Below are 15,559 nucleotides of genomic sequence, written 5' to 3'. Positions count from 1 at the left end.
GTGTATGGGGGAGAAGTTTCCCCTCACTTTTTGCTATATAAGAAAATCATACATCAAGCTGTAATGGTGACCATTAAACCTCACACTGCTCACCTCTGCTATCTTCCCTCTCCTCTACTTTCAACTTTATATAGAAGGTAAGGGAAATGTTAAGGTAGCCTGGAACATACTTAAGACACAATATTGAGACAAATATGATCAAGAGTAAGACTCAGGGCAAGCCCAGCATCCATTACCCTCACAAACTGAGTAGATAATGTTCCTAGCACTGCAGGGACAACCTTGAAAACACAGTATTATCACTTCAGCTTTTACCAAACACCATGCTATGCATGATTGCATCTTTAGCCAGAACCTTACAGGCTGGCATCCTGACTACTGTTGCCCTTCTAATAATATTCTATCAATGCCCTTCTCAATAAGGATCTTAACTCAGAAGAGAAACAGAAGGTTTCTGTGTTTTATTCCTGTTTGTCCAGTAAGAACACCAAGAATAACAATGTGAATGAATGAACTGAACTCTCAAAGTGGATGCAAGCAAACTAAGAGTCCACAGGCAGGAAGACAAGCAAGTGGAAAGGAAGAAATCACAGATACTAACAGATATGTAGGCCAAAAAGTACCAACCAATTCATTTGTTAACAGGGGGATGTAGCTCAGCAGTAGAATGCTTACCTTCCATGCCTGAGGCTCTGAGTTCAATCCCAGTACACTAAATAAACAGAAAGATGGGAGATACGGAGATGTTTAGATGGAGTCTAGTCTTCAGCACACAGTAGCTGATAGATACAACAGCTTTAACTGCTTTTAAACAGGGCAACAAAATACTTAACTAAACCAGGAAGGGAAAAAAAACTAACCATGAAAGTCAATCATGAATGAGTGAAGAAAGAAAGAAAGGAAGGAAGGAAGGAAGGAAGGAAGAAAGAAAGAAAGAAAGAAAGAAAGCAGCGCAGAGACAAAGAATGCTTTCAAAGTAACTTAAGGGTCAGCACTATGATTCCATGGGTAAAGTGCTTGCCACACAAGTGTGATGCTCTGAATTTGAATCCCTCCAACCCACGTAAAACTGGATGCAGCAGTGAATATCTGTAATCCCAGCACTCCTATGGCAAAATGGGAGGAGGACACAGGAGATGCCTCAGAAGCATGGTCTGTTGGAGGAAGAACAAGGGACTCTGTCTCAAACAATGTGGAAGGCAAGGATGGATATCCAAGGTTATCCTGTAACCTTCATGTGACTTGTAAAAAGCTTGTACCCACACTCACACACAAGAACGTACACATGTATACACACACACACACTAAAAAAAATGATTACTTCTTAGTAACCATTTTGTCTGAAACCTCAATTTACCTTTTAAGGAGTACTGTAGAGAAACAGAAGTTATTCGAAATGGTTTTACTAGCATTTATTTGTAAGTAAAACTGTCTACTAGAATTTAAAATGTAGATCTGAGAAGAAAGCCTCCAGCTTTCAAAACGTTTAACATCTAAGGTAACATTTTCTTACCGTTTTGCCTTCAAGTGTAAAAAGATACCAAGTGGAAGGAAAAAAATCAAATTTTGGCCAGGGTATTAGACATAGGAAATTGTCCAATAAACTCTTAAAAAGTAATGATCTCTTATTTCTCTCCATTTCCTTGTGCTGGCATTCATTCCTGTGGCTAAACATTATGCCCCACATATATTCTCCCAGTGCAGTAATATAATCACTAGGTCATTTCCCTGGGAAAGGCTTCCTAGCCCTGCAAACAACAACATGTTGGGGGGGGGGAAATACTAGCAACAAGCCATACATCACCTGTCAACATTCATTCCAGATGAGACAATTTTGCCATTTTTGTAACTGCCCCCTTTTACTATAATCTCCGAATTCCCTCCAATCTTGACTTACTGTAGAAATAATAATCAAGAGAAGAAATGACAGTGAAAAAGGCAGGGTGAGAGGGAAGTGAGAACTCTGGGTAAATTATTACACTATGCTCCCCAGGATGTAAATAAGACCATGGACACATGAAGAAATCCACACTTCCCTGATTAAATCACTGTCTTCTGTGCAGGAGCATTTCTGGGGTACAGGTTTGGAAAAAAAAAGTAAAGGTCTGATTATTCAAAACAATCTGTATCCTAATAGCAGCACTGGATGCTGGGTATAAAAGCAGCCTGATGGGCACAAAGTCACTGTGTAGCTATCAGTGTGGACTTAGCTTCCTGAATTACAAGTGAGTCTCGATACCAAAATGTAGTTTTCTTTTCAAAATAGATTAGTTTTGAAAAATACTAAGTTTTCCAGGTAGACCATTCTTACTTAGTTGAAGAGAATTTTCTAGTGACCACACAAAGGACATAATGTTGCCACTGAAAACACTTGGGATTTGGACACACAATGGAAATAATGTTGCCACTGAAAACACTCAGGATTTGAGCACACAAAGGACATAATGTTGCCACTGAAAACACTAGGGGATTTGAAGACCTTCTAAGCTTCTTTCAATCAAATAAATATCAAAAATTGTTTTATTGAGAATCTGCTGGATCCAAACCATGAACAGTGACACTGCATCATCATTTAGAATATGGATTCCACATGTTCATTTCATCCCTGGCCTATGGGGCAGATAAAGGTAAACCTTGGGCCAGCTACACTCCACAGCTGATAAGGGAAAGGGTGGATTGAGAAAGTGTTTACTGCAATATCAGGCCCTCACCTCCAACTAGAAGTGATACGCTGGCAGTCGAACTTTGCACTCAACAGACTAGACAAAGAATAACAAGAAGTCACATAAGAAAACAAGGTCAAGGGACTCTCAAGCAGGCACATCAATAAATACACACAACCTTTAAAAGAAAAAGCACCAAAGACTACTCCATTTCCAAATGACTAGTAACAAAGCAAGAAAAGTTATTGATTACTTAATGAGGAGCCAGGGATAAAATGAACCTCTCACTTATACCTCAAAATGAGACCTCAAGCAAAACCAATTTATGATTCCATGATCTCTTCAGGTCAGATAAGCAAGAAAGGTATTTTTCAGCAGGTTGAATTACTTAATGACTTCAGGGATCCTTGATTAGTTTTGTTTTAATTTTCTTTTAAAAACAGACTATAGTCAGGTGTAATGAATGACACACACCTTTAATCCCAGCATTCCAGAGTTCATAGCTAGTGTGAGCTATACAATAAGTGCCAGGCCACCCAGATTAAGCCCCTGTCTTAAAAAAAGAAAGAAAAAAAAAAAAAGCCTAAGTCTATTACCAAAGCATTCACACAATTCTTAACTCTCTATAGAAACTGGGCTAAAACTCCGTCCATATCACTGATTTCTTCACAGTTGGTGGTTTCCTGGCCTTTTGCAAAATGATGCTCCTAGGAGTCCCAGTTTTTAGTTACATATTTACTAAAGACCTAAAGATAATGGCTTGATCATGGACAGGCTTATGAGATTATAACAGATTTGCTAGATTTTACAGTTCAAGTAAATACTGAATAAGCATTTCATACTCTGAAGAGACCTACGAATCTAAAAGAGAGCAAAAATGTATCCTTTAAATTATTCCTTCCCCAAAATGCAAAAGAGTATATGTACTTGATTCACCAAAGGGGAGATCTAGCACATTGCTCAGGAGGTCCCGGGGTACCTACGAAAAATTAAAAGGGTTAATGAAAAATTTTTCCATACCTAAGTACTGAACACCACAGAATTCATACTCCCAGTGTTCCAGTAAGCATTTTTAAACACCACAACAAAATGCATACTGTGTCTCTGTGCTTTGCTTCGCTCTTGTCTGGGGCTTACAGTTTTCATGGTCTCCGCTGTATGCAGGTAGTGAGGAACTCCAGTTACTTTAAATGGGAAATAATGGCTAACATCCAAAATACAAAATAAAATTTCTCTTTTAAAACATGTATCTGTATATGGTTATATATGGAAGAAGGCACTGGACCTCCCAGAGCTGGAGTTACAGGTGCTTGTGAACCACCAGATGTGGATTCTAGAATCTGAACTTGTGTCCTCTGCAGCAGTAGGCACTCTTAACTGCTGAGACAGCTCTCTAGCTCTAAAATACAATTTCTATTTTTACATATTTTGTTAGTATAAATGATACAATACATAGGAATATTAAATATTACAAGTGAACTTTTGAGTGAGCATCAATCTTTTCACAAATTGTAAAAATATAAAAATTACTAATACAAAGAATAGCGCAAAACTTTGAAGAAAATGGGTAATAGTAGCTACATAGGTGTAAGCCAGTGAAGGAGAAGTGTCAGGATAAGAAAAAAAGAAAAAGAACAGACTATGTTCCAGGAAAGAGAAGGAAGAGCTTGAAAGATTCCCAAAATAAATGAGAATCAGTTGAAAAATATGGAGAAAAAGAAAGGTACAGACTGAAAAGAAGCCATCTGAACTCAGCTCCAGCCATGGGAAGAAATGAAGCAACATTCAAAATGAAACCCATGCAGCTCCAGTGAAAAGATCTGCAGGGTCCTGCCCACAGGGCAAACCCACAGCAAACACATCTATCTCAAACCCAGTATTGGTGAGATGATGATCTTTGCAGAGAAACAAGTCAGAAGTGAACAGGCATTCCCCTAGCTAAGTGGCGTGTGACCAGGTGCCATCTTGCAGGGAATCGATTGTTTGAAACTAAGTTATCCTAGGGTCCTGAGAACAGGAGCCCATCGTAAATCTGGGATGCTGAATTTAACCTACCACACTCAGGTGTAGGCAGAGTTTCTATCCTACCTGGTCCCTTGGCCCTTTAGTCCCAAATAAACACACAGAAGCTTACATTAATTATAAACTGTTTGGTCGATGGCTTAGGCTTCTCACTGGCTAGCTCTCTAAATTATTAACCCATAACTATTAATCTATGTATTTCTATACAATCTTATCTTACCAGAGAATGCCCAGCATTCTATCTTCCTGGTAGCTACATGGTGTCTCTCTTGTGACACCTCTCTGCCTTCCTCTTCCCAGAATTCTCCTCATCTGGTAGCCCCTACCATACTTCCTCTCTGGCTACTGGCCAATCAGCATTTATTCATCAACCAATAAGAGAAACATAAACTGGAAGCATACAGGACATCCCCCATCACTCAGGATGAGAGACAGCCTGGTGAGACAGGTGTAGAGAGCAAAAGGGCTGGATGCTGAGAAACCAAAAAGTACTAGCAGCTACTGGATTGGTCCAGATCTTCTCAGCTTACACTAAAATTACCCTAGAACAGTGGGTCTCAACCTTTCTGATGCTGTGACCCTTTAATATAGTTCCTCATCGTGTTAAGTCCCCCGACCGTAAAATTATTTAGTTGTTACTTCTTAACTGTAGTTTTACTGTTACAAATTATAAATATCTGATATGCTGGATATCTAATATGCGGGCCCCCAAGGGGGTCATGACCCACAGGTTGAGAAACACTGGTCTCAAATATAAGAGCCCAGAACCTGAGATCTGGTAATCGATCAACCATTGGTTCAAGCTAACTGCTGTGTGGCTCATGGCTATGGAACTGGAGAAATCTGAAGGTCGAGCAGAGTGGTCAATGCATAGAGTTTTGAAGGTGTGCAGACAGGACTGACTGCCTGTACACATCTCAATGTGGTGGTTGCTTCTCTGATTCCCTATACAATTCCAAACAATCCTACGCAGAACACTGGCCATGCTAAAGAGCTTCAGCAGGCCAGAAGAACGTGCTCAGCCCACAGACTGCAAGGCTGAGTGTGTCGTGGTAGACAAAGGGAAGAGTACTACTGTTGGCTAGCAGACACTTCTCCAAACAGGCTCAAACATCAACATAAGTCATATTAGTTAAGACCCTACAAATTCAACTGACACAAGCCTGCCCCTGACTACACTCAGCAGTCCTCAATGCTGAAGGAACCTTCTCCAATAAACAGGCCATCATTTGTCTGGTCCCATGGCCCCCTCTTTTATTCCCCAATACAATGTTAGCATACTTTTTGGACAGCTTTTATGCTATTATTTTTTATTCTTCATCATAAAACTATATAACTGTATTAACGTATTTTTCGATTATTGAACAATTTTTCTTTCTTTTCTTCTGGGGTGTTTTATCTCTCTTCTAGTATGCATTTAGTAATATTTTGAAATTTGGCTTATTCTGATTGGGATTTGAAGTGTTTTCTATTGTTACGATTTTTAGCTCTGATACTTACCTTTTTATAAACCCTCTTACATTGATTTGAAATTTGTTATAAATGTTCTCATTATTAGGAAATCTTTTTCCTTTATATTTTTTTTCTTCACTCTCCTCTTTTCCTTTTCTTTACAACAATTTCTTCTCTTACTTCTTGCTTACTAAATCTCCATTCCCCTTCATGTCCCCTCTCCCTGCTCCCTGGACTTACCTGATCCACTTACTATTTTCCACATTTACCCCAAATGCTTTTTAACTGCATTGCCCACTGTTTTCTTTTTATGGTAACTGGCAACATTCTATTGTGCCCTAATTGAGTTTAAGTCTGTATCTTCTATGACTTGGAGTTACTGCTTCTGCAATAGTTGGCCTTCTCCAATAGTGTTGAGGATTGAGCCCACAGTAATAGTCTGTACATTAAGAAGATCTCCGAATAAAACAGGAAGAGATGCCCAAACCAACAAATACACAAATAACAGGAATACAGGCAAGAGAAACAAGACCACAGTATTCCTCCACAAGGTCACAATTTCTCAACAGCTGCAATGACACTGAAGAAAGTAAAAAGTCAGATAATATTCTCAAATGTTTGTTATTAAAAATGAAAAAGTGACCTCAAATAGAAAACTAGATGACAAAAGAATGAAGAAGTCAATTTAATACTTAGAAAGAAAGCAAGTAATATAGAAGTCAAAAAGTGGTTGAGAAAATCAGCAATATGGAAAACAAGTCAGCAAAATGAAAAGGCAAATTGAGATTTTTAAGGGAAATATAAACTTTGGGAAAGAAAAACCTAAATAAATCATTAAAACAATGGGTAGCATCACCAAGAAACTCAATAAAGTATCAATAATACTACTACTAATAACAATGACCCAGAAGTCTTGAGATAAAAGCAACACATCAAACCTGAAAAACTAAAAGGTAAGAGAGAAAAATAAAAACTAATGGCACTGTTGGAGAGATGGCTCAGCAGTTAAGAGCACTGGCTCTTCTTCCACAGGACCCATGTTCAATTCCCACATGGCAGCTCACAACTGTCTGTAATTCTACCTCCAGGGGATCCGACACCCTGGAACAGACATACATGCAGGCAAAACATCAATGTACATAAAATAAATAAATCATTAAAAAATTAATGGCATACAGAATCTATTCCATGGTTAGTACAATATTTCTAGAAAAACAATAGATAACAAAACACAAGAGGCACCTAGAACCCTAAATACACATGACAAGAGAGGATCCCCTCCACAATATCTATAATCAGCAAGTCACAAGTACAAGAAACCTATTAAAGCTGTAAGAAAAGAACACCAGCTCACACTCAAAGGCATGCACATCAGAATAACATCAGATTCCTCATTAACAACCCTAAAACCCAGAAAAGATACATCAGTGTATTTCAAGCTCTGAAAGCAGATAACCACCAACAAAGCTACTTTTTTAAATTAACAAGAAATGAGAACAAATTTCATTAAATCCATTATGTCCAACACAGTAAAACAGCAAACTCATAATATCTGCAAGATAAAGAAAAGAATCAATAATCCAACCAATCACAAAAGGAACCAACAAAAGTATAGGTGGCAGCAAAACTTTCTCAATGATAACTTTAAATGTAAATGGCTTCTGCTCCCCAATGAAGAGATATAGGCTAGTTGACAGGGTTAAAATAATAAGATCAGCGCCCACAGAATGGGAAAAGATCTTCACCGAGCCCACATCTGATAGAGGGCTGATTTCCAAAATATATAAGGAGCTCAAGAAGCTAGCCACCAAAACACCAAACAATGAAATTAATAAGTGGGGTGCAGAACTAAATAGAGAATTCTCAACAGAGGAATCTGAAATGGCTGAAAGACTCTTAAGAAAGTGCTTAATATCCTTGGTCATCAGAGAAATGCAAATCGAAACAACTCTGAGATACCACCTCACACCTGTCAGAATGGCTAAAATCAAAAATACCAATGACAATATATGCTGGAGAGGATGTGGAGAAAAAGGAACACTCCTCCATTGCTGGTGAGAGTGCGAACTTGTAAGACCACTCTGGAAATCAGTACAGCGGTTGCTCAGAAAAATGGGAATCAGTCTACCTCAAGATCCAGCCATTCTTCTCTTGGGTATATACCCAAATAGTGCATGCTCATACAACAAGGACATATGTTCAACCATGTTCATAGCAGCATTGTTTGTAATAGCCAGAACCTGGAAGCAACCTAGATGACCCTCAACTGAAGAATGGATAGAGAAAATGTGGTGCATTTATACAATGGAGTACTACTCAGCAGAAAAAAAAGCAATGGAATCTTGAAATTTCCAGGCAAATGGATGAAACTAGAAGAAACCATCCTGAGTGAGGTAACCCAGTCACAAAAAGACAAACATGGTATGTACTCACTCATATATGAATTTTAGACACAGAGCACAGGATTACCAGCATATAATCCTCTTCACAAAGAAACTAGGAAACATGAAGGACTCTAAGGGATAAGTGGACCCCAGGAATGTGGCATGAACTCCTGAGCTAATTGGGAGCATGAGGGTAGGGGAGAGGGAGCTGCCACAGTAAGAGCAGGAGAAGAAGAGTAGAGGAGAGGAAATAGAGGAGCAGAAATATTGAGTTGGGGGAAGAATAGAGGAGAGAGAGCAGGATGAGAGATACCATATTAGAGGGAGCCACTATAGGTCCGAGAAGAGATCTGGAACTAGGGAGATCTCCAGAGACCTACAAGGATGACACGATCTGACAATCCAGGCAATGGTGGAAAGGTTAACCTAAAAGCCCTTCCCCTAAAATGAGATTGATGACTACTCTTTATGCCATCCTAGAGCCCTCATCCAGTGGCTGATGGAAGCAGAGACAGACATCCACAGACATACACTGAGCTGAAATCTGGAATTTAGTTGAAGAGAGGGAGGAATGGAGAGCGAAGGGGTCTGTACCATGTTGGAGAAACCCACTGAAACAGTTGGCCTGAACAAGGGAGAGCACATCGACCCCAGATGCTGTCTGGGAGGCCAGTACAAGACTGATCCAGACCCCTGAACATGGATGTCAATAAGGAGGCCTCTGCACTCCAGGGAGCCTCTGGTAGTGGATTAGTATTTTTCCCTGGTGTAAGAGGGGACTTTGAGAACCCATCCCACATGAAGGGATACACTCTGGTCCTGGACACATGGGGAAGGGCCCAGGCCCAGCACAGGAAGATTTGGTGGACTTTGCAGAGCCCCCTTTGAGGGCCCGACCCTGCCTGGGGAGTGGTGGGTGGATGGGGTTGGGGTAGGTTGGGGTGGGGAGGAGGGATGGGGTGAGGGAAGAGAGAGGGAGAAGGGACTTACATGTGAAACAAGCTTGTTCCCTAACTTGAACTAATAAAAAAAATTAAAAATAATAATAATAATGCCAGATAGCTTGTTGTTTCTGAGAAATATTCCCCACCTGGAAAGGACAGCATCAGACTGAGAGTCAAAGTATGGGTCAATTTATGACATGAATGGAAACCAAAACCAAGCTGGTGTAGCTACTCTGATACCTGATGAACTAGTCTTCAAGCCAGCATTAATCAGATGAGGCAAAGGCCACTACATATTGATGAAGGGAACAATTCACCAAGACATAAAATTGTAAAGACAAACGTGCATTAATTTTGGATATTGGAGTTCCCATTTTGATAATAATGAATAACAACAAGAGTAATAATTGGCCATGAAATGGCCTATGAGTCCTGATACAAGAATATTGGGTAACCTGAATAGTCCACTCTTCTCTGGATATATTATCCAAGTTAAATGTGAACAAAGAAATTTCAGAGTTGGGGCTGGAGAGATGGCTCAAGGGTTAAAAACACTGCTTGTTCTTCAAGAAGACCTGGATTCAATCCCAAGCATACATGTGGCAGCTCGCAACTGTCAGTTACCGGGGACCCAACACCCTCACAAAGACATACATGCAAGGGAAATACCAATGTACATAAAATTTCTTTTAATTTAAATGCAGAATTAAACCCTACCATTGATCAAATGAACATAGCATATGTCTACAGAACATACAGTCTTTTCGGCAGCCGTGGTTACAAATAAGAAAGGAAAGAGTCAAGTAACCATATTTGCAGCAATACAATCCTATTCCTAAAACAATAAAACTTCAACCCAGTTATGGGGGATGTTCTTCTGAATAAGTGTTTCTCTTAGTGGTTGATGAATAAAACACTATTTGGCCAATAGAGGCAGGAAGATAGGCAGGACTAGGAGATGAGAACTCTGGGAAAGGTAGGAAGAGAGAGAGCGCGAGAGGATGCCATGTAGAGACTGGGAGGATAGGACGTGCCAGATGTTCTCTGGTAAAATAAGACCACATTGAAATACATAGATTAGTAGTTATGGATTAATAATTAAGACAGAGCTAGCCAATAAGAAGCCCTAGCCATCAGCCAACAGATTTATAATTATTATAGCATCCATGCTTATTTGGGGCTGAAGGGCAGCAGGACCTGGTAGGACAAGAAAATTCCAGAAACAAACCAGTCTGTGAATATTAACAAAAAAAGAATGAGTAAAAAAAAAATTAAAGATGAGGAATAAGAACAATGAGATATAGTTCTCTGGAGGCAGGTTGCTTCAATAAAACAAAGGCTTAACTGGGTGTCAGGAAAAGAATTTGAAGGAGTCATTATCACAAAGTAGGCTAATGTGTATATGCGTGTATATGTGTGTTTGAGGTTACAAATACACAGATGCAGGCCAAAATTTCATGCACAGCTACAGTGAATATCATCTTTTCAGTCTGGGTCTGTCTTTAGGTACACTGGACTTTCTAAGATAAATTCATCTCTGACAACATATTCACAGAGAATAATTATTCTTATTAACAACCATTCTTTATGAGGTGTGGTTAATACTAGGGGGTTTAAATCACTTCAGGATTGTCAAGTGAGGAGATGTAACATAGTTCTCATTGAGTGAGAAATTTATATGATTTCACAGAACTCTATGAAATGATTTGCTAATAACTTTCTGAAACACTTCACTATCTTTATCAATTAGTCCACTGTATAAGTCACTGAACCACAGATGGCATTTTATATTCCTTTATAATTGAATTATAAATTGTTCATCAGAATAAAATTGGTTCATCTGCATTTCAAAACACTTTAAGCAGAAGGTAAAAGAAGAATGAGAGCAAATGCATAGAACAAAAGTGTAATGTGAGGAAAGCACAGAATCCACTGGAAGGACCAGTATTTCAAATGAAAGGGATATAACTAAAGCCTATTTTATGGGTTCCAGAATGTTCTCCTTATCAAAGTCTTCCAGTCAAGTCACCTGCCCTTCAGATGCCTCCATTTCTATCAATGAAGGCAATGACTTCCACATGATTTATGATCCTACAAATATCAGCAGATCCTCATGCTGTCCCCAAATCCTGTCTTCATGTCTTGTTTACTCTTCCAGTGAGATGCCTCGAAAACTGCACTTTCATTTGCTCTGGCAAGTATGCCAAATATCAACCTACTGTACTAAAGTTCATTCATTCATACCGAACCCATTAAGAACTTCCAAACAGAACAGTGCTGGTTCCAAATAAAAGCATTCTACTCTAATAGGAGGTGGAGCCATCACAAGGACATATTTCAAGAGCAAATCCACTGCATTGGGGGTTTCCTATGCCAGCTGCCATCCTGCACACTGCTATCCTATTCTACATCCAAACAAAAGCCCTAAGACATGGGAAATTATCTTTTAGCAAAACAGAAACAGATAATTTTCCTTAGATCATGAGGCTAGTGAAGCACAAGTGGGATTCCATGGGAGTTCTAATGCTCTGGACCACAAACCAGGTGAAGAGACTACAACTCCTAACTATTCTTCCAACTCCAACCAGTGACTGCCACAGGAGTCCTTATACAGCATTGTTCCTGTCACCTCCTTGGCTAAAGAAATAAAATAAAACAAAAACAAATTGTTCGTTTGAGCTGACCTTTAGTCAGATATTGTAACACAAAACAAGGCCATAACCCTGAACTTTTACCTAAAATCTTATGAAGCAAGATTAATTATCTCTGAGTTTCTGTTTTCTTATTCATGAAGTGGTGATAATCTTGATATGGAGTCACAGTTGTATAGGATGAGTGAAGAAGCAAACACAACATGTTCAGTAGGAATTACAGTACCTAACTATACACACACCATTTGTTTTATACATTGTGCATATTCTTTCTCTTACAAAACTCTTGAATTTCTTCCCCAAGTCACACTTAACTCCCTCTGTTGATACGTACCCTATACATTCACACCATGAAATCAGTGTCCAATCTTATTTTCAAGGCCAAAGTTAAATTCCTCTAACTCTAACTGGCTGTAAACTTTACTCCTAAGTGCCACTGGGGAAGGAAAGAAGGAAAAAATACACATATTCAAGACACATGAGCTAGGGATAGAGCTTAGCTGGCACAGTACCCACCTAGTGTGCATAAGGCTCTGAGTTTGACAGAAGCACTGTATAAACCATGTGTGGTGGTACACAGCTGCAATATCAGCACCTGAGAGGTAGAGACTGGAGATTCCAAATCTCAAGGTCATAAGACCTTGCCTCAAAATAATAATAGTAATAACATAAAATATGTGGGAGATTGCCAGTGCATCATCTTACCTCAATTCTTACACACATAAATATAAAAAAATCATACATGTATAAAATCAGATAGTAACTGATAGAGGTGAGATGCAAATCCAGATTGGCAACTACAGAACTCCTACAAAAACTACAGTGTGACTATGTGCTCTACTTAGCACCCCCACCCCACCCACACACACACACACACCCACGTACCTCACAACTCTATCAAGGCCAAAGTCAAATTCTACTGCTTAGCCTTAGTGCCTGAAAAGGACTAACATTTTCTAATCTTTGTTTTACTTAATAATAAGTTTCTAGTCAGTTCTCACTAATTTCATTTCACAATCAATTTGAAATACACAACTCTAAAAGAAATATAAAGCCACATGAGACAGTAAATTTGTTCTCAAGAAGTATTTAATCTAGTTGAAGGTGTAAGAGTATAACAAGTCTTTTCTTGATCCCCACTGATCCTACCTTGCTACAGTGAATCTCTGCCCCAGTTGCCTCCCTAAAATTACCGTAACACAGAACAGAATCAATAAATTGTCTATGCTGTAGGTACAACAAATACCAGGCATTCCACAAATATTCATCAAATGAATGAATGAATAAATGATTCTGTGGATCTCGGGAGATATTACATATTGTAAACATTCTTCCCATCTAGTTCCTAGTCCTTGATATCAAGAACAATCTTTGAACAAATTGGCTGGATTAGTTTTGTTTTGTTTTGTCAAGGGTGGGAATTGGTGGAACAGGGCAAGGAGTCAGAACACATGACCTTGCACATGCTAAGCAAGGGCTCTACCACTGAGCTACCTCCCCAGCCTAGGAATAGTCTTTTTGTGCAGAAGATCAAGAGCCCAATGTATTAGTAGATATTTAAAAAAAAAATCTGGGCAGAGTTCAACAACAGAACTCTTGTCTTGACAGTACAAGACAATAGGTTAAGTACCCCAGCAATACCAAATAATAATAACATAGTAGTAAATACGAATCAAAGGCTGACCACAGTTCATATAGAAGAGCCAATAACAGCAGTCTTTGAGGCAAAATGCATATGTAGATACAGTTTTATATTAATAAAAGTCTATTATTGGTCTCTAATCTAGATCCTTACTACTAAAGGGGAGAGGGATTCCCCAGTATCAACACTCCCTTACAGTTTATCAGAAATTTACTGAACAGCCTCCACCAAGAACTACTGGATCAGAAACCCCATTCTAAGATGATCCCTGGGATTTTCTTGAAATACATTAAAGGTGGGAAGCACCAGTCTACACCATGAAAATGGAAGTTGGCTCCGACAACCTCAGTGGGAGTCACTATGGCTTCCTGTGTTGTCAATAATTACTAATTAGACTTCTCCATAATTTACAGGTACAATCATACTGTCAAGGATGTCACTGATCCAAAATATTACTTCAACACAAAAAAAAAATGGATCATCAATTGAATATTGAATAAACTTTTAGGAAACATACAGAACATGATGTCTACCTTCTTTAGTACACAGACTGCAACAGGTAAGAAAATAACAATGAACTTCAGTGACCAAATAATCGATCTTTAATGCCAAGGATGTGGTTACTGAAGAAAACAGTGGTGCTCTTTGGGAGAACATATCTTTATCAGTTCTCAGTGTTACAGGTAGGTGTCCAGACACTCGTTATAAAATGCCCTACATGTAAACCTGTAAAGAAAATGACCTTGGTGACATAAAGTCGGATCTACTAAAACACCTTCAATGACTCAAAATCACAGCACAAAAGACTCAAATCAGGAGTCTACTCTGGAAATTTGCGAAAGAGCAAAACCCTCAAGTCACATCTCTGTCATCTCAAACTGAGACAAGATCTGTGGCCATGAGGGCTTGGGGTGAAGCACACCCTTTTGCATATCAGAGAGGGGCGAGGAGCTCAAGGAGAGACAAGCATTGACTAAATGCGCTCCAATATCTCTCCATCACAAAGTCCCTGGATCCAGGTTCTCAAGTGTCCTGCACTCCCGACCCTACAAGCCAGGTGCACATCCCCATCCTAGCAACAGGCGTCCGGTGACAGCTCGCCCTCGGGGTTCCCTCCCCCCCCCTTCCGCCGAGGGCTCCCCCGGGCCTCCCACCACCCCTAAAGCTGCCCCACGAGCAATGAGCCCGGGAGACACATCCTGCACACGCGCCGGCCCTGCTCACCAGGTACAGGGGCGCGTAGATCTTGAGGGACTCCTCCAGGGCGCCCCAAGTGATCTGCAGGAAGGAGACCCGGCAGGAGGGGTGCCAAGTGTGGCCGATCTCGTAGCAGTTATGAGGGATGGACTTGCTGAGGGCCGCCATGACGAGCGGCGGTAGTGACTGCGCGTAGTCAAGGGACTGCCGGGCACGGCGGGGGAGGCCGACAAGCAACGGCGGGACAGGCGCCGAGCTGGCCTAGGAGTGCAGGGTGCGGAAAGGTCACGCGAGCGGGTTACTCGAGGCCGGAGTCCTCGGATGTTGGCCGGTCCGCGTATGGCAGCGCGAGGGGGCGGGGCGCGCACGGCGGAGGCGGGGACACGGTGCGTGCGCGCTCCTGCGAGTAGGCGGGCGCGGGCTCCAGGAGCGAGCGGAGTAAGTGAACACCTTCATCCTCCGTGTGGAAGCGCGCGGCTCATCGCCACTGTGTCCAGCCTGGCTCTAGCTGTGCCCTTTCAAAGCCGGGCCAAGTAAGGCAGAAGGTAGTGAAACAAACGAATCCGGTATCTTTGCTAGCAGATGGAGCAGAAAGGTTCGCCAT

At 40.5% G+C, this 15,559-nt stretch overlaps 1 protein-coding gene across 2 annotated transcripts in view; it reads right to left on the bottom strand.

Annotated features, from left to right (window-relative positions):
* The window catches only part of Tmem135 (transmembrane protein 135), a 188,202-nt gene extending 172,883 nt beyond the window's left edge, over nt 1-15,319 (bottom strand). For both annotated transcript variants that reach the window (XM_027407594.2, XM_035442406.1), the window contains exon 1: nt 14,983-15,319. In XM_027407594.2, coding sequence (XP_027263395.1) covers nt 14,983-15,123 — 141 coding nt within the window. In that variant the 5' untranslated portion in view covers nt 15,124-15,319. The remainder of the gene's footprint in view (nt 1-14,982) is intronic.
* Between the last annotated feature and the right edge of the window lie 240 nt (nt 15,320-15,559).

The sequence above is a fragment of the Cricetulus griseus genome, chromosome 3 (assembly GCF_003668045.3).
Source record: "Cricetulus griseus strain 17A/GY chromosome 3, alternate assembly CriGri-PICRH-1.0, whole genome shotgun sequence".
Taxonomy (NCBI): Eukaryota; Metazoa; Chordata; class Mammalia; order Rodentia; family Cricetidae; genus Cricetulus; species Cricetulus griseus.
This window is presented reverse-complemented; position numbering and strand designations above follow the sequence as displayed.